Source organism: Lolium perenne, chromosome 6, assembly GCF_019359855.2.
Source record: "Lolium perenne isolate Kyuss_39 chromosome 6, Kyuss_2.0, whole genome shotgun sequence".
In the NCBI taxonomy this organism is placed as follows: domain Eukaryota; kingdom Viridiplantae; phylum Streptophyta; class Magnoliopsida; order Poales; family Poaceae; genus Lolium; species Lolium perenne.
The window spans coordinates 231,285,094-231,307,628 of NC_067249.2; the positions used below are offsets into that span (position 1 = coordinate 231,285,094).

The window sequence follows — 22,535 nt, forward strand, 5'->3', positions numbered from 1 at the left end:
TAGTCAGTTGAGTAAGCCTTAGAGCAAGTACAATAAGTCATAGTCAGCTGGCTATAAGGATTAAAATACTATATTATTGCTTAGTTGGAGGAGAGAGAGGAGGAGATAGAAGAAAAGTGGGCTCTTATGCAAGAGCCAGTTCTAGCACGTGCTTATAGGCACTTTGTGATCGAGAGTGAAAGGTGTGTCATACATTGATAAAGTAATACATTTTTATAGCTTACTAATGTATGTGTTGGCTCTAAATCGGTATTGACATGATACTGGACTTATAGTCAGCAGCTGGCTACACTATTAGAATTGCTCTTATTGCACATGCTCTTAGGGGAAGAAGGAAGTCGTACTCGTATTGAAATCAGTGACGCGAAGGACGGCCCATTGTACGTAGTACCTGCGGTAGTACACAGAGACCTCGAAGGGAAACTTAGCACAAAGCTACCTAGCTAGCAATAATGTCCGTAATGTTGAAATATACAGACTAGCTATTTTCATTTGTTAAATTTTATTTTCACTTGAGTTGGCTAGCGTATCCGTTTAATATGGTATGGACCTAGTATCTCGTCTCAAGTTCACGACCACGTAACACACTATTTATAAAATGCTTGTGGCGTTTCATCAATCCCACGTCTACGATCTATCGTATTACCATCCTCAAAGTGAGGGGGGGCTGTTGAAATATATATACAACCTAACCGTTTTTAATAGTTCAAATTTTTATTTGAGTTGGCACCATTTCTGTACACATCAACGAAGGGAGAGGCGACACCAAAGACCAAACACACATTCTTGACCTAGATCTTGACCACATTTAGAAACTTACTACAGTTGAAATTAACCAAGAGAGATGTATCTACAAGGTCCGAGACATAGCATGCTTGAACACACAGTCAAACAAGGCACCCGTACTGGTGTCTGGTGAAACGCACGGACACACGTAACAATGTCGTATTTTGTGGATCCCGTTCTTTCAGCCGGTCAAGCCGTCACACCACCAACACCAAGGTAAAACGTACAAGCAAACGTTTACTCCCGGCCATTCCGGAGATACTGCGAGATCCATATACAGTGAGTAATGTACTGCACCTAGCAGATGTACGTTAATTGGCATGTGTACATAACACCGTAGTACAGTACACGTACGTACGTACGTACATCAATCGGTCAATCTCCATTGAAAGCAAGCGGAAATCAAGCAACATTACAGCAAAGACGATTTTGCCGTAACATATTGTTTTCCCCATCTACCAGGCTGAATTGCCATGCATCTTGCATTCATCGATCTCTGATCGAGGACTGAACCATTAGTCCATGAATTGTGAATTGAAGGTGGAATTGACACTACAGGAAAAAAGCTCAGTGCCGTGCACGGGTCTTTGCCGTGTGCTTCCAGTGCCCTTTGCCGTGCGGAAGTTCTTTGCCGTGCGCCTCGCGCACGGCAATGAATTCTTTGCCGTGTGGCTCCGGGGCGACGCACGGCAAACCAGCAGCGCACGGCAAAGAGCCAGCACGGCGCTCGGCAAAGCATCCCCGCACGGTAACGCAGCCAGATGGCGCACGGCAAAGTAACCCCCCACGGTAAAGAGGCCACGAAGGCGCACGGCAAAGATGCATGCACGGCAACGACGGCTTTGCCGTGCAGGCCAACCCTTTGCCGTGCGTTTTTGCACGGCAAAGAGTACAGTTTCATTTCTTTCCCTTCTTTTGTAGTATTCATATTTATATTAATACTTATATTTGTTGTAAAATTAGTTTTTACTTTTTGTAGACTATTTGTTAGTGTTACTTAATACAATCTGTATACCGATAAAACAAGTAATCTACATCTTCATCGACCCCTCCCCCCAACATATCAGGGTTTCGGAGCAAATTAACGGGGGTTCGGTGTCTGCTAAGTGTTATCGCCCCCACATATTTGGTGCAATTTCTTGCAGGTTTACACCTTCCACCACACTTCCACACATATCCTAGGTCCACATGCAAGTTTTGGTTGCATTCCGGTGCTCCGGCGGTCGTTCCCCGATAACGGCGGTCTACGTGCCTCGGGGGGTCTACCCCCCTAGATTTCACCGCGCGAGGTTCCACCAACATACTTTTTGATAGGTTTGGTTTTGGTTAGTCCATATACACATGGAAAGCAAGGTTTGGCACCATTTGGCACATTATAGCCACCGGTATACCCGCAGCGGGACACTTCAGCCTACAAGTCGAGGAATCTTCCAAGTGTTATCGCCCGAAAGAGAGGAATGTCACACATGGGAGCTATGCCTTGCACCATTTGGTGAATCACACCTTCCACCACACTTCCACACATATCCTAGGTCCACATGCAAGTTTTGGTTGCATTCCGGTGCTCCGGCGGTCGTTCCCCCCCGATAACGGCGGTCTGCGTGCCTCGGGGGGTCTACCCCCCTAGATTTCACCGCGCGAGGTTCCACCAACATACTTTTTGATAGGTTTGGTTTTGGTTAGTCCATATACACATGGAAAGCAAGGTTTGGCACCATTTGGCACACTATAGCCTCCGGTATACCCGCAGCGGGACACTTCAGCCTACAAGTCGAGGAATCTTCCAAGTGTTATCGCCCGAAAGAGAGGAATCTCACACATGGGAGCTATGCCTTGCACCATTTGGTGAATCACACCTTCCACCACACTTCCACACATATCCTAGGTCCACATGCAAGTTTTGGTTGCATTCCGGTGCTCCGCGGTCGTTCCCCGAAACGCTGTCTGCTTGCCTCGGGGGGTCTAGCTACCCACCTAGATTTCACCGCGCGAGGTTCCACCAACATACTTTTTGATAGGTTTGGTTTTGGTTAGTCCATATACACATGGAAAGCAAGGTTTGGCACCATTTGGCACATTATAGCCACCGGTATACCCGCAGCGGGACACTTCAGCCTACAAGTCGAGGAATCTTCCAAGTGTTATCGCCCGAAAGAGAGGAATGTCACACATGGGAGCTATGCCTTGCACCATTTGGTGAATCACACCTTCCACCACACTTCCACACATATCCTAGGTCCACTTGCTAGTTTTGGTTGCATTCCGGTGCCCCGGCGGTCGTTCCCCCCCGATAACGGCGGTCTGCGTGCCTCGGGGGGTCTACCCCCCTAGATTTCACCGCGCGAGGTTCCACCAACATACTTTTTGATAGGTTTGGTTTTGGTTAGTCCATATACACATGGAAAGCAAGGTTTGGCACCATTTGGCACATTATAGCCACCGGTATACCCGCAGCGGGACACTTCAGCCTACAAGTCGAGGAATCTTCCAAGTGTTATCGCCCGAAAGAGAGGAATGTCACACATGGGAGCTATGCCTTGCACCATTTGGTGAATCACACCTTCCACCACACTTCCACACATATCCTAGGTCCACTTGCTAGTTTTGGTTGCATTCCGGTGCCCCGGCGGTCGTTCCCCCCCGATAACGGCGGTCTGCGTGCCTCGGGGGGTCTACCCCCCTAGATTTCACCGCGCGAGGTTCCACCAACATACTTTTTGATAGGTTTGGTTTTGGTTAGTCCATATACACATGGAAAGCAAGGTTTGGCACCATTTGGCACATTATAGCCTCCGGTATACCCGCAATGGGACACTTCAGCCTACAAGTCGAGGAATCTTCCAAGTGTTATCGCCCGAAAGAGAGGAATCTCACACATGGGAGCTATGCCTTGCACCATTTGGTGAATCACACCTTCCACCACACTTCCACACATATCCTAGGTCCACATGCAAGTTTTGGTTGCATTCCGGTGCTCCGTGATCGTTCCCCCCCAAAACGGTCATCTGCTTGCCTCGGGGGGTCTACCCCCCTAGATTTCACCGCGCGAGGTTCCACCAACATACTTTTTGATAGGTTTGGTTTTGGTTAGTCCATATACACATGGAAAGCAAGGTTTGGGACCATTTGGCACATTATAGCCACCGGTATACCCGCAGCGGGACACTTCAGCCTACAAGTCGAGGAATCTTCCAAGTGTTATCGCCCGAAAGAGAGGAATGTCACACATGGGAGCTATGCCTTGCACCATTTGGTGAATCACACCTTCCACCACACTTCCACACATATCCTAGGTCCACTTGCTAGTTTTGGTTGCATTCCGGTGCCCCGGCGGTCGTTCCCCCCCGATAACGGCGGTCTGCGTGCCTCGGGGGGTCTACCCCCCTAGATTTCACCGCGCGAGGTTCCACCAACATACTTTTTGATAGGTTTGGTTTTGGTTAGTCCATATACACATGGAAAGCAAGGTTTGGCACCATTTGGCACACTATAGCCACCGGTATACCCGCAGCGGGACACTTCAGCCTACAAGTCGAGGAATCTTCCAAGTGTTATCGCCCGAAAGAGAGGAATCTCACACATGGGAGCTATGCCTTGCACCATTTGGAGAATCACACCTTCCAACACACTTCCACACATATCCTAGGTCCACATGCAAGTTTTGGTTGCATTCCGGTGCTCCGGCGGTCGTTCCCCCCCCCGAAAACGGCTGTCTGCTTGCCTCGGGGGGTCTACCCCCCTAGATTTCACCGCGCGAGGTTCCACCAACATACTTTTTGATAGGTTTGGTTTTGGTTAGTCCATATACACATGGAAAGCAAGGTTTGGCACACTTTGGCACACTATAGCCACCGGTATACCCGCAGCGGGACACTTCAGCCTACAAGTCGAGGAATCTTCCAAGTGTTATCGCCCGAAAGAGAGGAATCTCACACATGGGAGCTATGCCTTGCACCATTTGGTGAATCACACCTTCCAACACACTTTCACACATATCCTAGGTCCACATGCAAGTGTTGGTGGCATTCCGGTGCCCCGGCGGTCGTTCCCCCCCGATAACGGCGGTCTGCGTGCCTCGGGGGGTCTACCCCCCTAGATTTCACCGCGCGAGGTTCCACCAACATACTTTTTGATAGGTTTAGTTTTGTTTAGGACATATAAACATGGAAAGCTAGGTTTGGCACACTTTGGCACACTATAGCCACCGGTATACCCGCAGCGGGACACTTCAGCCTACAAGTCGAGGAATCTTCCAAGTGTTATCGCCCGAAAGAGAGGAATGTCACACATGGGAGCTATGCCTTGCACCATTTGGTGAATCACACCTTCCAACACACTTTCACACATATCCTAGGTCCACTTGCAACTTTTGGTGGCATTCCGGTGCCCCGGCGGTCGTTCCCCCCCGATAACGGCGGTCTGCGTGCCTCGGGGGGTCTACCCCCCTAGATTTCCCCGCGCGAGGTTCCACCAACATACTTTTTGATAGGTTTAGTTTTGTTTAGGACATATACACATGGAAAGCTAGGTTTGGCACACTTTGGCACACTATAGCCACCGGTATACCCGCAGCGGGACACTTCAGCCTACAAGTCGAGGAATCTTCCAAGTGTTATCGCCCGAAAGAGAGGAATCTCACACATGGGAGCTATGCCTTGCACCATTTGGTGAATCACACCTTCCAACACACTTTCACACATATCCTAGGCCCACATGCAACTTTTGGTGGCATTCCGGTGCCCCGGCGGTCGTTCCCCCCCGATAACGGCGGTCTGCGTGCCTCGGGGGGTCTACCCCCCTAGATTTCCCCGCGCGAGGTTCCACCAACATACTTTTTGATAGGTTTGGTTTTGGTTAGTCCATATACACATGGAAAGCTAGGTTTGGCACACTTTGGCACACTATAGCCACCGGTATACCCGCAGCGGGACACTTCAGCCTACAAGTCGAGGAATCTTCCAAGTGTTATCGCCCGAAAGAGAGGAATCTCACACATGGGAGCTATGCCTTGCACCATTTGGTGAATCACACCTTCCAACACACTTTCACACATATCCTAGGTCCACATGCAAGTGTTGGTGGCATTCCGGTGCCCCGGCGGTCGTTCCCCCCCGATAACGGCGGTCTGCGTGCCTCGGGGGGTCTACCCCCCTAGATTTCACCGCGCGAGGTTCCACCAACATACTTTTTGATAGGTTTAGTTTTATTTAGGACATATACACATGGAAAGCAAGGTTTGGCACCATTTGGCACATTATAGCCTCCGGTATACCCGCAGCGGGACACTTCAGCCTACAAGTCGAGGAATCTTCCAAGTGTTATCGTCCGAAAGAGGGGAAGGTCACACATGGGAGCTATGCCTTGCACCATTTGGTGAATCACACCTTCCACCACACTTCCACACATATCCTAGGTTCACTTGCAACTTTTGGTGGCATTCCGGTGCTCTGGCGGTCGTCCCCCCCCCCCCCGAAAACGGCCGTCTATGGACCCGGATGGTCTACCCCCCTAGATTTCACAGCGCGAGGTTCCACCAACATACTTTTTGATAGGTTTGGTTTTGGTTAATCCGACGGGTTAATGGCGCAATAAAGTAGCCGGTTTAGGTCGCCGCGGCGCCTACGTGGCCGAACGGGAGTCCATGCCGCGAACGTGGTCATGGACGTGCCCCACCGTGGCTGCGCCTTTTGGGGATACAACATGGGTACTTCTGATCTCAGATGGACTGTAAAACTGAAAAATTACTAAATAAAACTAATTAAATGCCAAAATGACAAAAAAAAAAAAAAACTTTGCCGTGCATGGGCGCACGGCAAAGGCCGACTTTGCACGGCAAAGAACTGCCGGCGCTCGGCAAAGGGCCCTTGCTCGGCAAAGCCCTTGAGGCGCTCGGCAAAGGGCTTCGCTCGGCAAAGCCCTGTAATTTAGATCTGGATCGGGCCGGCCAGCTGCTTACCCATTCGCCACACACACGCGCGCCCCAGCTTCGCTTCCCGACGCCGCCGCCGTGCCGCCACCCCCCGACGCGCCGCCACCTCGCCCCCGCCTCCCTCCACCTCCACGTCCGCCGCCACCTCGCGCCGCTGCGGCGCGCCGCCACCTCGCGCCGCCTCCCTCCGCTTCCCTCCACCTCCACATCCGCCGTGCCCTCCCCCTGCCCGACGCGTCGCCACCTCGCGCCGCCTCCCTCCGCCGGCGACCTCCCTCCGCTTCCCTCCGCCGCCTCGCCGTGCTCTCCTCGCGCCGCCTCCCTCCGCCACAGCCTGCGCCCCGACCTCCCTCCGCGCCCTGCCCCCCCAGCCGGCCACCGCCGCCACAGCCCTGCCCCCCAAACGTGAGTTCCCTCCTTCATTTCTTGTGTTGCTTGTTACTTGACACTTGACAGAGGATTACAACACTTCACTGGCACATAGTTCCAGTGCCAAAACCTGCTTTATTTGGAGCACTCTTTGATTAGTACATCATCAAAGCTAGATAACACATGTGTATGCTTCCCTATACATTTTCTTACTACTGCGCAAGTGTAGAGAGAATAGAAGCTAGATAGAGAGCCGTCGCGGAAATCGCCCGCTTGCGGAAATCCTCGACACCATAGAGAGCCTTTTTTTTAGATGGAATCGTACATGTCAAATAAATTGTGTTCGTTTGCAATAATTAGTAATTCATTTTGTCGCTATGCAGGCGATGCTTCGAGGAGGACACGGGGGGCGGCGTCGCGAGGGTCTCTGAGGGGGCGTCCCGGATCTTCTTCGAGGTGGTCACGGGGGGCGGCGTCGCGGGGGTCTTTGAGGGGGCGTCCCGGATCTTCTTCGCCGGCTGTCGATCACGCTTCGAGGGTGAGAATCCGTTCACCTCTCTCGTACCTAGGTTTTTTTTTGGTCTAGATCACCAAGTATGTCGCGTTACCTAGGCGTCTCTTCCCGACCGTAAGGGTTACGCGGATAAATATGCATTAGTGGTCTCGCATATTATGAAGCGTAACTCTTACGGCATTTATCGGGACAGTCGGCGGATGCGTAGTTGGGTACGTTCTCCCTGCTCTACCCCGATCCGAGTCAGATTTCGCAGCGCCTCCCCGTTGTTCTCCGGATGCACACCCCTCTCGGCTTTTTGGCGAGACGTGTATCGGGAGAGCAGCGGGGAGGTGCTTGAAATCCCGACTCGGATCAGGTAGAGCAGGGAGAACGTACTCAATCTACGGATCCGGCGGCTGCTAGGAGCCCACCTAGTAGAGATTCAGGTTGATGCATGCGTAAAAAGGAAAAATTAAAATGCGGATCATGTTTGATATAAATTCTAAGTTCGTCTGTTTTGGTGCTGGTTAGAGGATGGATAACCGTGACTGGATGTACGATGGCAGAATCGGTCCGTGGAAATATACTGAGGAATGGGGAGAAAAGACCAAGCAGTTCGTGGACAGCGCGTTTGACATCCCTAGCAGACCCAGGACAGTTTTTTGCCCTTGTAGTAAGTGCGCTAACCAAAAAACACAGGACAAGGAAACTATGAGTCTTCACCTGATCAAGTCTGGGTTCAAACCGTCCTACAAGATTTGGACTTTTCATGGAGAAAAGGCGAAGAAACGTGCTAGGAAGGAGGTGCGGCAGATTCAGCCTACGAGAGAATATGATACTGGGTTTGATAGGTGCCTAGAGAACTTGGCTAATGGTAATGTGCCTGAAAGCCCTCATGTAGAGGCGGAGACATCTAGGGATGCGGAGACAAGTGAGGAGCCGGAGGAAAACACAAAGAAGTATTACGAGGCTTTGTTTGCTTCGCAGAAACCCCTACACGTAAATACAGATGTCACCCAACTAGATGCCATCGCTCGCCTTTTGGCCTTTAAGTGCCACAGGAATCTGTGCAGAGATGGGTTCGATGAACTTCTGGTCCTCGTTGGCAGCATTCTGCCGAAAGGGCACCTCTTGCCGCAAAACTTCTACTATTCGAAAAATTGCTCGGTGACCTCAAGATGTCATCTCAGCGAGATACACGCTTGTCCAAAGGGATGCATGCTATTCAGAGAGGAGCATGCTAACACAAACTATTGCATCCATTGCAATAGCTCTAGGTACTTTGAGGTTGACACCAATGGTGATGGTCAGAAGAGGCAGACCACGGTTGCCAAGAATATCCTCCGCTATCTTCCAGTCCTACCGAGGATCCAGCGGCTCTTCATGACCGAGGATACCGCCACAGATGAGGTGGGCTGTAGAAGGGATCAGACCAGACAGTGGCAAGATGATACATCCGTCGGATGGTACTGCATGGAAGAACTTTGTCAAGAAATATCCCCTGAAAGCCGGTGACCCGAGGAGCGTAGCAATTGCGATATCAACCGATGGGTTCAATCCATATGGTATGTCGGCTGCGGTATACAGTTGTTGGCCAGTGTTTGTTATTCCCCTGAACCTACCCCCTGGCGTCTGCACGAGATCAGAGTACATGTTTGTGTCGATGATAATCCCTGGACCGAAATACCCGGGTAAGAACATGAACGTGTATCTGGAACCACTGATTGATGACTTGCTTCTTGGCTGGGAAGATCGCGGGATCCGAACTTATGACGCGCAAAGAAGGAACACTTCGATATGTATGTCCTGGTACCACACGTCTCTGCATGACTTGCCAGCACGTGCTTTGTTCTGCGGGTGGTGTACACATGGGAAGTGGCCTTGTCCGGAGTGCAGGCAAGCCGTGACTTTCTTCTGGCTAAACAAGGGTGGCAAGTATTCCTGCTTTGATGAAGCTCGGCAGTTCCTTGAGCAGAATCATGAATACAGGAGTGATGTAAAGAGCTTCAAAAAAGGCCGTGTTGTCCATGCACCGAAGCCAATTCCGAAGACCGGACAGGAAACCAAGGCCGAGTTAGACGCTCTCAGCCCTAACCACGATGGGAATGGTTTCTTGGGATATGGGGAGACACACCAATGGACCCACAAGCCGTGCTTACTGGAAGCTTCCTTACTTTGAGTTTCTCGAGCTCCCGCATAACATTGATGTAATGCACACCGAGAAGAATATCGGTGAAGCCATTTGGAGCACCATAGTGGACCGAGAAGACGAAGGATAACATAAAGGCTCGAATTGACCAAGAAAAGTTGTGCGATAGGCGTAGTTGAACATGAAGCCACCTCATGGTGCCAAAAAAACTTGGACTAAGCCACACGCTCCGTTCTGCCTCACAAAGGCCCAAAAAAGGGAGGTCTTCCAATGGATGAAGGACTCCTTGTTTTTCCCTGATGGGTTCGCAGCCAACTGGATGAGGGGTCTTAACATTGAAACGTTGCGAGTACAAGGACTGAAGAGTCATGACTACCACGTATGGATTGAGCGGATAATGCCGGTGATGATTCGAGGCTATGTCCCTGAGAAGACTTGGCGAGTGCTAGCGAGGTTGAGTTATTTCTTCCGCCAGATTTGTGCTAGGGAGTTAGACACTAAAGTGATTGAGAAGCTGGATGAACAGGCACCCATGTTGCTTTGCGATCTAGAGAAGATCTTTCCTCCAGCGTTCTTTAATCCGATGCAACATATGATCCTCCACCTCGCGAAGGAATGCTTAAAGGGGGGGGGCCGAATTGGGGCAGTTGGCAGTTTGGTCCCGAGAGAGAAACACAAAAGCTTCGTCAGATGACTGGCAATAAATGCAAGATCGAAGCATCCATAGCCGAGGCAGTCCTGAACGTGGAGGTGGCAAACTTCACCACTAAGCACTATGATCCCAACATTCCCACAAAGCACAACCCGGTCCTCCGTTACAATGCCGCCAACAATGAAGATGTACCCAAGCTTAGCATCTTCATAGGGCTTGGCGGCAAGTCAAGTGGCTCGAAGCCGTACACAACGAATTTACATGAGCGGGAGTTGATCCACTCATATGTCTTGAACACCATGGTGGAAGTGAAGCCGTACATGAGCGGGAGTTGATCCACTTACATGAGCGATGTTGTTCTCGTGCCCGCTGGAAAGAGGTACATGCTGATTTTGGCATTCCATTATTGAAATTTTTATCATTATACATATTTTTATCACATGCATACTGATTTTGGCATTTCGTTGTGCAGCATGTTCAAGTATGGCGACCCGAGGAGGAAGCCGACACGTGAGTACCCGAACATCCTTGGAGGCATAATTAGGAAGCATTTCCCTGGGATTGTCAATCTCCCTACTGGTGGCCGCGACGTGGCTTGGACTTGGAAGCACTACAGCTACGCGGAAGATCCTAGCGGCAAGTACGGAAACATGCAAGAGCGGGTTGTCCGCCACTTCTGGGTACGTGACTTTTGGCTTCTTAGCATTCAAACACTTCTTGGCTACCAATAGTTGCTCTAATTCATCTTATTTTACCTATGTGCATGGTTGCAGAAATACTTCAAGAGGGCTGAGGGCAAGGAAATTGCGTGCGACGTTATCTTACACGAGTTGTGCAGGGTGAGGGTGACTGGCATGCACTACGAGGCACGTGTCCAGTGCGTCCGCGACTGGCACGCCGAGCGCAAAGTTTGGATGAGTAAGGCTGATTGTCGGGATACGCTCATGGCACCATGGCAGTACCTGCAGGTATTAGCATCGATGTGTTATTTATTTCCGCATTTTCATGTAGTTTATGTTCTAATAATGGGTCTATCTTGTGTATGTAGCACCCTCCTCAGTACGTCGGGGAAGACAGGGCGTGCTTTCTTGCGATGGTCATATGGTGGACATCCCGCGAGTACGCCCGGAAGCACGAGGAGGGCAAGCAGAAGCGTTCAGAGATGGGAGGTGGATCACATGTCCTGGGCAGCAAGAACTTGGCCCTTACCTTGCAGGATGAGGTGAGCAAGTGGTTTCTTCATTCTTTCGTTTTATGTTATTGCTAGCCCCGCAAGTGTCTCCCTCTTCACTTAATTGCATGTACTCTTTTGCAGGAAGTGAAGACAGGCGTGGCACCAAACTTGTTTGGCTTTTTCCAAAAGTCGAAGACCAGGAAGGAGCCGCATCCTGAAACGGGGTCCTTGTGGGTCAATGACCTAGCGGAGGGCCAGTGTGGCGCGTACCGCTCGAAGTTCAAGGACAAGCACGGCGAAGACGCCGACCCAACCACCGAAGAGTTTGACGTTGAGGTTGCGGTGCTTGCGGGACAAGGCAAGAAGGGTGGCCGCCTATGGATTGCTGACGGGTTAGTCGACCCAAGTACCATTCCATCTCTACGCCAGATCCGTCGTGGGCGTACGAGCGAGCAGCCTCGGGTAGAGACCCGCCCACGGGCTTCGGACCTAGCTATCGAGAAGTTACGGGTAAGTTCTTCGTCGATCCTCTACGCTTCATTACATGTTTTCCATTGCAATGTTACTGACATCGCGGCAACACAACGTAGGCGGAGATGGAAGAAAGGGAACGGAGGCACCAAGAGGAGCAGATGCAGATGCAGCAGCAGCTTAGGGAGAACATGCAGATGCAGCAGCAGATGTTGCAGCAGATGCAACAACAGCAGCAGATGTTCCAATGAGATGTTCATGAACCAGACCGTGCTGACTTCACCACCGGGGAGTAGTGGTCCTAGCACGTCGTGTCCTCCTATGTTCCCACATTTTGTAAGTGGTTAACTTAATATCTCCGTCTCAATCTTGTTTGTTGTCTAACCGAACTTTGGATATTGCAGATCCCCGCGCCTGATCCGGCTGTGATGGCGCTCCTCCAGCAAGCGCCAAGTCAGAGCCCGCTGACACCTGGCTTGACCGTCAACAATACGGGCATCATCCGGAGCCTGCAGCAGTTTCTAGGTGAGTTCTCCTACACTTCTAATTCTTCCATACCATGTCACTTGTGAATTTTAGCCATTCAACCATGTCAATTTTAGCCAGTATGTTCAATTTTACCTATTCCATGTTAATTTTAGCCATTCCATGTCATCCTTAGCCATTATGTTGAATTTTAGCCATTTCATCCAAATTCTAGCGATTATGTTCAATTTTAGCCATTCCATGTCAATTCTAGTTCTTCCATGTCAATTTTAGCCATTCCATGTCAATTCGAGTTCTTCCATGTCAATTTTAGCCATTCCATGTCAATTCTACTTCTTCCATGTCAATTTTAGCCATTCCATATCAATTCTACTTCTTCCATGTCAATCCTAGTTCTTACATGTCAATTTTAGCCATTCCATGCCACTTATGCATAGATATCTATTAACTTGTAGGAGGTGGAGAAGGACAAGGAAGTGGAGATGGACAAGGAAGTGGAGAAGGACAAGGAAGAGGCCAAGGTTGATGTTGCTTGTGTATGAACTTGTTGTGCGACTTGGAACATTCTATGTTGGAGACTTTGATGTTGATGTTGCTTGTATGAACTAATTATGCGACTTGGAACTATTGTATGGACTTTGTTGGATATGAACTATGTTGTTGATGATGCAATACTCTATATATTGTGCTATATGTGTATCTGGACTGTTATTTGTATTTGTGAATTGCATATGCAGGGATTAATGGGGAAGCAGGAAAATTCTGGCAAAATTTGCACAATCTTTGCCGTGCACATGCACACGGCAAAGGCCACAGCACACGGCAAAGAGTGCCTTTGCCGTGCACATGCACACGGCAAAGGCTGCCCACGCTGCCCACCTGACGTTGCTGTACCTACCTTTGCCGTGCATGGTGGAAGAGAAGCACACGGCAAAGCCAAATCTTTGCCGTGCGAGTTGGAGAGGAAGCGCACGGCAAAGAAACTCGCACGGCAAAGAGGCCAAACGCACGGCAAAGGAATCCGCACGGCAACGAGGCCACAGCTCACGGCAACGCTGCGTCGCTCGGCAAAGCCTTTGCCGTGCGACTTTCGCGCGACACACGGCAAAGACCCCTTTGCCGGGCGGATCTTTGCCGAGCAGTCTTTGCCGTGCACGGCCGCACGGCAAAGGCTTTGCCGAGCCGGTTTGTCCCTTTGCCGTGCGTTTGGGCTGCACGGCAAAGCCCTGTTTTGCCGTAGTGTGAAGAGTCAAATGTACGTACGTACGTGGTGCAGCATCCGTATTCAGTAGTGTGCACTACACTGCACCATGCAGGGGTCTGACATACAGGGCCCCATGATGTGCTCCATCACTGCCACATGTGGCCCGCCCCGTGCTAAACCATTAGTTAATGCTACGCAGGAGTAGTACCTTTCTTCTGAACATCTTCTTCCATCACCGGATGAAATTGCAATTTCCACCAGTTCGTTCTCACTGGTAGAAAAACAGGCTTCCGGTGAGCCCCATAAATCGCGAAGCTGTAGGAACCGCGACTAATGGTACCTTTAGTCGCGGTTCGGGAGGCGAACCGCGACCAAAGGCCTGGGCCCAGGGCGCTCGGTGGCCAGCCGGTGCACGTGGGGGGCTTTAGTCGCGGTTGGCCAGGCCAACCGCGACTAAAGGGCCGCGACGGCCTTTACTCGGGGTTGGCCAGGCAAACGGGGAAAAAAGCCCCCCCCCTATATATACCCATCCAGCAGCCAACACTTAGCCATTTGGTGCCATTCTCTTCACAAACTTCACAAGTGGGTGTTAGGTTTGCTTTTGGTTCCTCGTATGCACATAAGGTGTTTGATGAAATGCCCCAAGAGCATGAAACAAACATGATATGAAGTGTTGGAGCCACACTTGAGCTTTCTCATTTATTTTTTCCTCCTCGATCGCGGTTAGCAACTTGAACCTTTGATGTGTCGTTGATAAAATGTGCATGTGTGTGTAGTTCATTGTTTAATTTATATTGTTTGTAGCTAGTTAGTTTAACAAATGCATGATGGTTAATTATATATTTTATATTATAATAATGCAGATGAATCGACAATGGATGTACGGTAACCGACTCTCCGGCGAGTTCAGTACGGGTTTGAAAGATTTCCTCGTAGTGGCTAATGCGAACAAGCAGGGGGGTTTTGTTATCTGTCCATGTGTTAAATGTAAGAATCAGAATGGTTACTCTTCCTCAAGAGATGTTCACATGCACCTGCTTTGGCACGGTTTCATGCCAAGCTATAATTGTTGGACCAAGCATGGAGAAAGAGGGGTTATAATGGAAGAAGATGAAGAAGGGGATGATTTCATCGATGAAAGCTATCTTGCTCATTTCGGTGATACTTTCATGGAGGATGCTTTGAAGGTGAAGGGGAAGGTGAAGGGGAAGGTGAAGAAGAGGCACGTGATGATCCCGTTGATGATCTTGGTCGGACCATTGCTGATGCACGGAGACGCTGCGAAACTGAAAAAGAGAGGGAGAATTTGGATCGCATGTTAGAGGATCACGGAAGGCGCTGTACCCCGGATGCGATGATGGTCACGAAAAGCTGGGCTGCACACTGGATTTGCTGAAATGGAAGGCACGGGCAGGTGTAGCTGACTCGGCATTTGAAAACTTGCTGAAAATGTTGAAGAATATGTTTCTAAAGAATAACGAGTTGCCCGCCGGTACGTACGAAGCAAAGAAGGTTGTACGCCCTCTAGATTTAGAGGTTACGAAGATACATGCATGCATCAACGATTGCATCCTCTACCGCGGTGAATACGAGAATTTGAATGAATGCCCGGTATGCACCGCATTGCGTTATAAGATCGTAGGCGATGACCCTGGTGACGATGTTGAGGGCCGAAACCCAAGAAGAGGGTTCCCGCCAAGGTGATGTGGTATGCTCCTATAATACCACGGTTGAAACGTCTGTTCGGGAACAAAGAGCATGCCAAGTTGTTGCGATGGCACAAAGAGGACCGTAAGTCGGACGGGGAGTTGAGACACCCGCAGATGGAAAGCAATGGAGAAATATCGACAGAGAGTTCAAAGATTTTGCAGGTGACGCAAGGAAAATAAGATTTGGTCAAAGTATGGATGGAATGAATCCTTTTGGCGAGCAGATCTCCAGCCATAGTACCTGGCCCGTGACTCTAAGCATCTACAACCTTCCTCCATCGTTGTGCATGAAGCGTAAGTGCATTATGATGCCCTTCGTCATCCAAGGTCCGAAGCAACCCGGCAACGACATCGATGTGTACCTAAGGCCATTAGTTGATGAACTTTTACAGCTGTGGGGCAGACCTGGTGTCCGTGTGTGGGATGAGCACAAAGAAGAGGAATTTGACCTACGAGCGTTGCTTTTCGTAACCATCAACGATTGGCCTGCTCTTAGTAACCTTTCGGGACTGTCAAATAAGGGATACAATGCATGCACGCACCGCTTACATGAGACCGAAAGTGTACATTTGCCAAATTGTAAGAAGAACGTGTACCTTGGGCATCGTCGATTTCTTCCGAAAGGTCATCCGATGAAGAAAGAAAGGCAAGCATTACAACGGCAAGGCAGATCACCGGCCGAAGCCTGCGGAACACACTGGTGCTGAGGTATTTGATATGGTCAAGGATTTGAAAGTCATCTTTGGAAAGGGTCCTGGCGGACAATCAGTTCCGAAGGGAGCTGACGGGCACGTAGCCATGTGGAAGAAGAAATCTATATTCTGGGAGCTAGAATATTGGAAAGTCCTAGAAGTCCGCTCTGCAATCGACGTGATGCACGTTACGAAGAATATTTGCGTGAACATCCTAAGCTTCTTGGGCGTGTATGGGAAGTCAAATGATACAAAGGAAGCACGGCAGGACCAGCAAAGTTTGAAAGACCCTGATGACCGGCATCCGGAACGGTTTCAAGGTCGTGCCAGCTACGCTCTGACCAAAGAAGAGAAGGTCATCTTTTTTGAATGCCTGAGCAGTATGAAGGTCCCGTCAGGATTCTCGTCCAATATAAAGGGAATAATAAACATGGCGGAGAAAAAGTTCCAAAACCTGAAGTCTCACGACTGCCACGTGATTATGACGCAATTGCTTCCGATTGCTTTGAGGGGGCTCCTGCCGGAAAATGTTCGAGTAGCCATTGTGAAGCTATGTGCATTCCTCAATGCAATCTCTCAGAAGGTAATCAATCCAGAAGTTCTACCACGGTTACAGAACGATGTGATCCAATGTCTTGTCAGTTTCGAGTTGGTGTTCCCGCCATCCTTCTTCAATATTATGACGCACCTCCTGGTTCACCTAGTCGATGAGATTTCCATTCTCGGTCCTGTATTTCTATACATGCATTAAATTATGTATGGAAACTTGTTCAAACTTGTATATGGTCATCCGATGATATTGAATATATATTGTATATTCCTCTTGAATTCTTTTTGGTTATAATTTCAAATTTGTTTGAAATTGTACATTCATATGCATGTATATATGTAGTACCGTAGAATATGTGAAACTCCTTCAAAATTACAATAAAGCACAAAAGAAATAAAACAATATACAAATTAAACACAAAATATGTTTAGGGGGGGGGGGGGCAGGTTTAGGGGGGGCCGAAAACCCTAAACCTGCGGCGGCCTTTAGTCGCGGTTGGCCAGAAGAACCGCGACTAAAGGTCCTCCGCCCGGACGGCCGCCTGGCGCCCACGTGGACGGGCCTTTAGTCGCGGTTCGTAAGGAACTGCGACTAAAGGGGGGGGGGGGCCTTTAGTCGCGATACTTTGGTCGCGGTTGCGCTACCGCGACTAATGGCAGTTGCGAACCGCGACCAAAGGCCCTTTTTCCACCAGTGTCTCCTTGCATTGCATAAACCACTATATGGATAGAATCTATCTAGTTTCCACCGATGTTGGTTTAATCAATTGCAGTTTTCACCACTTCATCATCTAATCAACTATTAGGCCTTGTTGACAACAAGACCTAAGAAAAACCCGTGACACACTGAACTGAACATATTGTTGGAAAATATTTGTATGTACAAAAATTATGATTTTTGTTATGATTTTTGCATATACTTTATAGGGTATTTTTAAACATGAATTGTCCAGTCATAAGTTTTATTTAAAGAAGAAATCAAATAGGAATGAGTTCATTAGCTGTATATTTTGTTAAATATTTCAGTTCTAGAATTAATGTTCACATGCAGGTTTTTTTATACCTTATAAGGAATCGCCAAAAAATCACTATGATTCATTCAGTCTATCACCAATATTAAATATGTAAAACTATATGGACTAAAAAATTGAGTAACCATTGATGCTTTATATAAAATTTGTCCATCACATCCTAGTGTATCCACAAAAAAACTCGTAATCTTTTTATGAATAGTCATTTTTATGATCTCTAAAGGTTCTATATATTTTGACATTAGTTGAAACATTGGCATGCAGGGCTAGCTGTCAACTTTGCTTTCGACGGGGCTAATTAGTTGATTAGACGATCAAGTGGTGGAAACTGAAACAAATTAAACTACCAGTTCGTGGAAACCAAATAGCCGTGCAAATAGTGTTTTGTGCAACACATGGACAAGAAAGTGGTGGAAGCTGCAATTTCTTCCCCGGGCCGCTTCCTCTCTCTATTGTTACCTAAAATCTGAATAAAAAACCGTGCCTTCCGTTTCGATAGTGCACACCCATTTCTAAGATGAATTTTGACCGGAAAAATTGAGCAAAAGATCTTAATTATAGCATACGTAATCAGTCTCGTTGGATTGTGATTGAAAATCACTTTCTAAAGATGCTAATTGTATACCAACAATTTTTATACATTGGGCTGATTCTTGGTGAAAGAAAAAACACAAAAAACGAGAGTGCGTTATTCAATTGATTGGAGGGAGTACTAGTGTGTACTAGTGTGGTACTGGCTAGTGCGCACACACAGCTACAGTTGTACAGACAAAAGCTCCCGCACGACCGGAGAAAGCTGAGGGTGCACCGCAGCACACGGTCCGTTGCGCAAGGTACCATGTAACGGAAAAGTTGAGGTAGGAGCGGGCGACACGCGCGCGTGAATCAACACACAAATTAAGGCTACGCGCGAGGGAGAGGGGAGGCTATGGCGCGCCTGCGCGCATGAACTGAAGAACACAGTGCGAGCTAGTTTTATCGCATTTAAGGAGGTCTGGGAGGGCCTCTCGTCTTTTCTCTGCTGTCACACTCCAACAAGGACCTGTCCTGGATGAGCAGCAGGGCACTGCTGTTGGAAAAGACACGGAGAAAGACGCAGAAATTTGTCACAACGTGATGCCGAGCTAGGCTGCAATGCCCACCTTGCCCGGGCGGGCAGCAATTATGGCCGCATCATTCCACGCCTATCTAGCCGCTCCATATGATTGCCTAATCATGCCTAATGCCAACGTCGTGAGAAGCCGCTCCTCTCGAGATCTTCTGCTTCTCCTCGATACATCGCCGCCGAAACTCACGAAACCTAATTTAGGTAGAGTACTGCAATTCCATAGATATACACCTTCAAAGAAAGCAATTCTAACAACGTACTTGGAGGATGTGAATCATTACAGTGCATATATAGTTCGGACGTGCTATATTGTCCTTGTATATAAACCTGGGTCCAAATTAAAATGTATAGTGCATACGAGTCATCTCTGAAGGTAAAAGGCGAAGAATGCAAGTAAACCTGCGGACAGAACTATGAACACTATTTCAACTAATTAACCCTGTGTTGATGCGGGCTTGAAGGCAAGAGCGTGTACGCTTTCTTAGCCCGTGGTTAATTAGCTCAATGGCCTTGATACTGCAACCCCGGGCAGGCCTTGGTGCTCGCTCGCAGACGATGCCAAGAACCCCTGACTGCCGCACGTTTCTTCATCTCCGCATGAGGGAAGACATGGCAGAAGAAATCGATCTCTGAGCTCTCGGCCGACCAGGGGACTCTATCGATCAAGGTAACAATCCCCAAGCTAAACCTAGCTAATCCGACAAGCATGCGTGAGCGCGCGGGGGCGCCGCCGCCGGGTGGTCTAGTCTAAGTAAATGCCGCAAGGTTAAAGGGAATGAAGCCTGGTCCGACGTCCCCGATCAACGGACGTCTCCCGGCGAGGGGAGAGCCGAGGAGATCGAGCGGGGGCACCGAGCCAGACAACATACCCCTTAACCTAATCCAGGCATGACAGCAGCTCTCGCCGCATGATTCCACAATCTAACCTAGCAAGACAGCAACATATTCGGAAACCATGGATGCTTCGGTTTGCGAGGGATGAAGCCTGGTCCGACGCACGCCTCCACCTGCCCGCGACCGGACCGGCGAGGATGCGTGCATCGAGCCAGCCAACATACCCCACAAACCACCGTGGCCGGTGCCTAGCCCTAGAAACACTATGACATGGAGGAAGAGAGGCTACCTATATAGAATAAGGGCATAGGCTTGCAAGGCATGCGAAGAAGAAGAGGGGGTAGAAGGAGGGTCGGAGTGTTTTCTTGAAGAGGGCAACAAGGAAGGGGGTGGGGATGGGGAGGAGGACGACGGGGGCACTGGTGCCAATTTATGGAGGAATGCCCCAGTCTGACCGGATGCCGAGTATTAACTGCGCTGCTAGCTAGCTAGTAGTACGTCCCCGGCCGGCCGGGCCGGCCTAGCTTTATGTTTCTCGTCAGCTCCGGCCAGTTGGGATTCTATTGCGTGTACTGCTCTCTGCTGGCATCCCATCTCTCAATTTCGCGGCTCAGACACGCTGAGCCGGGACGGAAAGGTGGCAGACTCCGGTCCAGGGCTTTGAATCCTCACAGGATGCATCGTGGACTGCGCACACCACCCTCCGTTCTGGCTCTATCCCCAGGGTGTGGAATGTCTTTGAGAGCGAATTGGAGAGATCGTTTTGATCCTTCGTAATATTATACAGTAGCTCCAAAATTTGTGCCCATCTCTTGTGGTGTTTTCCTACAGGTCGTTAAGCTTGCTAGATGGGTAAGGGCATCTCCAGCGGCACGACACATTTCGGACGCCCAAATTGTCCGCGGGCGTCCGTTTACGTCGCCTGGCGGACGCGAAAATGGTCGTGCGTCCGTTTGCGTCTGGGGTTGGCTCCAGCGGGGAGACGTATTTTCGGCGCAGACAGAATTCAAAAAAGATGAAATAGCGTCGACTTTGCACGAAAATACAGCCGCAAATTGAGGGCTGAAACAAGTTCATCACACTTTGCAGCTCATACGATGCAAAGTGGAGCAAAAGGGGCACAACAAGGCCTGAACAGCAATTAAAAAAACCCAAAAGGAGGCCAAGGTGCTGGGCGCATGGCGCCGGCGATCAGGCGTCTCGCGCGCGGATTTCGGCGCGCCTCTTCATGAACCATGCCCTGGTGTCGTCGTCGACGCCGCTCAAGTCGGCCAGCATGATCCTTGTGTCTTCTGCACGCAATTTGGCCTCGGCGTCTGCCTTTTTGACCTCGATGTCCAGCCTTTGGACATCGAGGACCTCCTTGGCGAGGTTCTGGTAGATGGCAGGTGCGGCCTCTTTTTTCAGACGCCTCTTCTCGTCCCTAGCAGCCATGAAGGCACAGTTGTCGACCATTATCTTCTCCATGCTCCGCGTGAACGCAATGGCCTGCGCCTCCCGGACAAGATCGGCCTTGGTAGCCTTATGGCCTCGTGGACGAGGTGGAAGGGCTGGACGGCCTTGATCGTCGTCTTCACCGTCGAGGTTGATCGCTGTCCAATTCCTCACAGCTTCGTTGTAGGTCGCAAAGCGTGTCATCCACTTGTTGTTGTTCTTGAGCAGGTCCCAGCAATGGACCATATGGTAGCCCTTCTTATGCGTCGCCCTGAACTTCTCCAAGGCGCGGGATACGGGATACCTGCAATCATAGCCGCCAATGATGTACATACAATGATGCAAATTGTGTAGAATGATGATGGTTGTATCGTGTTTACCACTGTCATGACGCCAGTGCCGCTTACAGGGTTGTTAATAGCATGTTCGACCACCGAGCAAAACTTGCTTGTCTCTTGTTTGATGTAGTTCCATCTTTTCCGGAGGGACTCTTCCGTCCGAGGGCCTGTGATATGGTAGGGCGGGTGCATCCTCGTCTCGTTGTACTGCTGCAAAACCTTGACCCAATAGACCTTGCCCTTTTGCTGGGCGCCATTGATACAATCATGGGTCGTTGCCAGCCACGCTTCACACAAACACTTATCCTCGTCGTCGACGAAGCCTTGTGTCCTCAAGCTCTTGCCCTTCTTCTTCGCCGCAATGTCCGTGGGGATAGGCTGTGTTGGCGTGTCGTCGAAGTCGTCGACGGACACGGGTGTTGGCTGCGTCTGCTGGGTGGCGAACAGCCGTGCAGTGTCGATGTCCTCCGCATCTTGCGTTGGTGGCCAGTCATCATGCGCGCCTGTCCCAGCCCGATCATCGCGAACGAAGCCGACGTCGTAGATAATTTCCTGGATGTCTGAATCATGGCGGTTGATACGTCTCCGACGTATCGATAATTTCTTGTGTTCCATGCCACATTATTGATGATATCTACATGTTTTATGCACACTTTATGTCATATTCGTGCATTTTCTGGAACTAACCTATTAACAAGATGCCGAAGTGCCGATTCTTTGTTCTGCTGTTTTTGGTTTCAGAAATCCTAGTAACGAAATATTCTCAGAATTGGACGAAATCAACGCCCAGGATCCTATTTTGCCACGAAGCTTCCAGAAGACCGAAGAGGAGACGAAGTGGGGCCACGAGGCGGCCAAACCCTAGGGCGGCGCGGCCTGGCCCTTGGCCGCGCCGACTTGTGGTGTGGGGCCCTCGTGTGGCCCCCTGACCTGCCCTTCCGCCTACTTAAAGCCTCCGTCGCGAAACCCCCGATCTGCAGAGCCACGATACGGAAAACCTTCCAGAGACGCCGCCGCCGCCAATCCCATCTCGGGGGATTCAGGAGATCGCCTCCGGCACCCTGCCGGAGAGGGGAATCATCTCCCGGAGGACTCTACGCCGCCATGGTCGCCTCCGGAGTGAT

General features: G+C 49.9%; 1 protein-coding gene and 1 long non-coding RNA gene across 2 annotated transcripts; both read left to right on the forward strand.

The window, feature by feature from the left end:
* Window positions 1-10,725: 10,725 nt before the first annotated feature.
* Window positions 10,726-12,277, forward strand: LOC127309992 (uncharacterized). The gene is made up of 6 exons (XM_071822444.1): window positions 10,726-10,760; window positions 10,854-11,061; window positions 11,155-11,349; window positions 11,430-11,603; window positions 11,697-12,065; window positions 12,146-12,277. The coding sequence occupies exons 1-6, from the start codon at window positions 10,726-10,728 to the stop codon at window positions 12,275-12,277; spliced, it is 1,113 nt and encodes a 370-aa protein (XP_071678545.1).
* Window positions 12,278-12,430: 153 nt separating this feature from the next.
* Window positions 12,431-13,246, forward strand: LOC139832157 (uncharacterized). Its single transcript, XR_011746828.1, has 2 exons — window positions 12,431-12,551; window positions 12,968-13,246. It is a non-coding gene; the product is annotated as an uncharacterized lncRNA (long non-coding RNA).
* The last annotated feature ends 9,289 nt before the right edge of the window (window positions 13,247-22,535 follow it).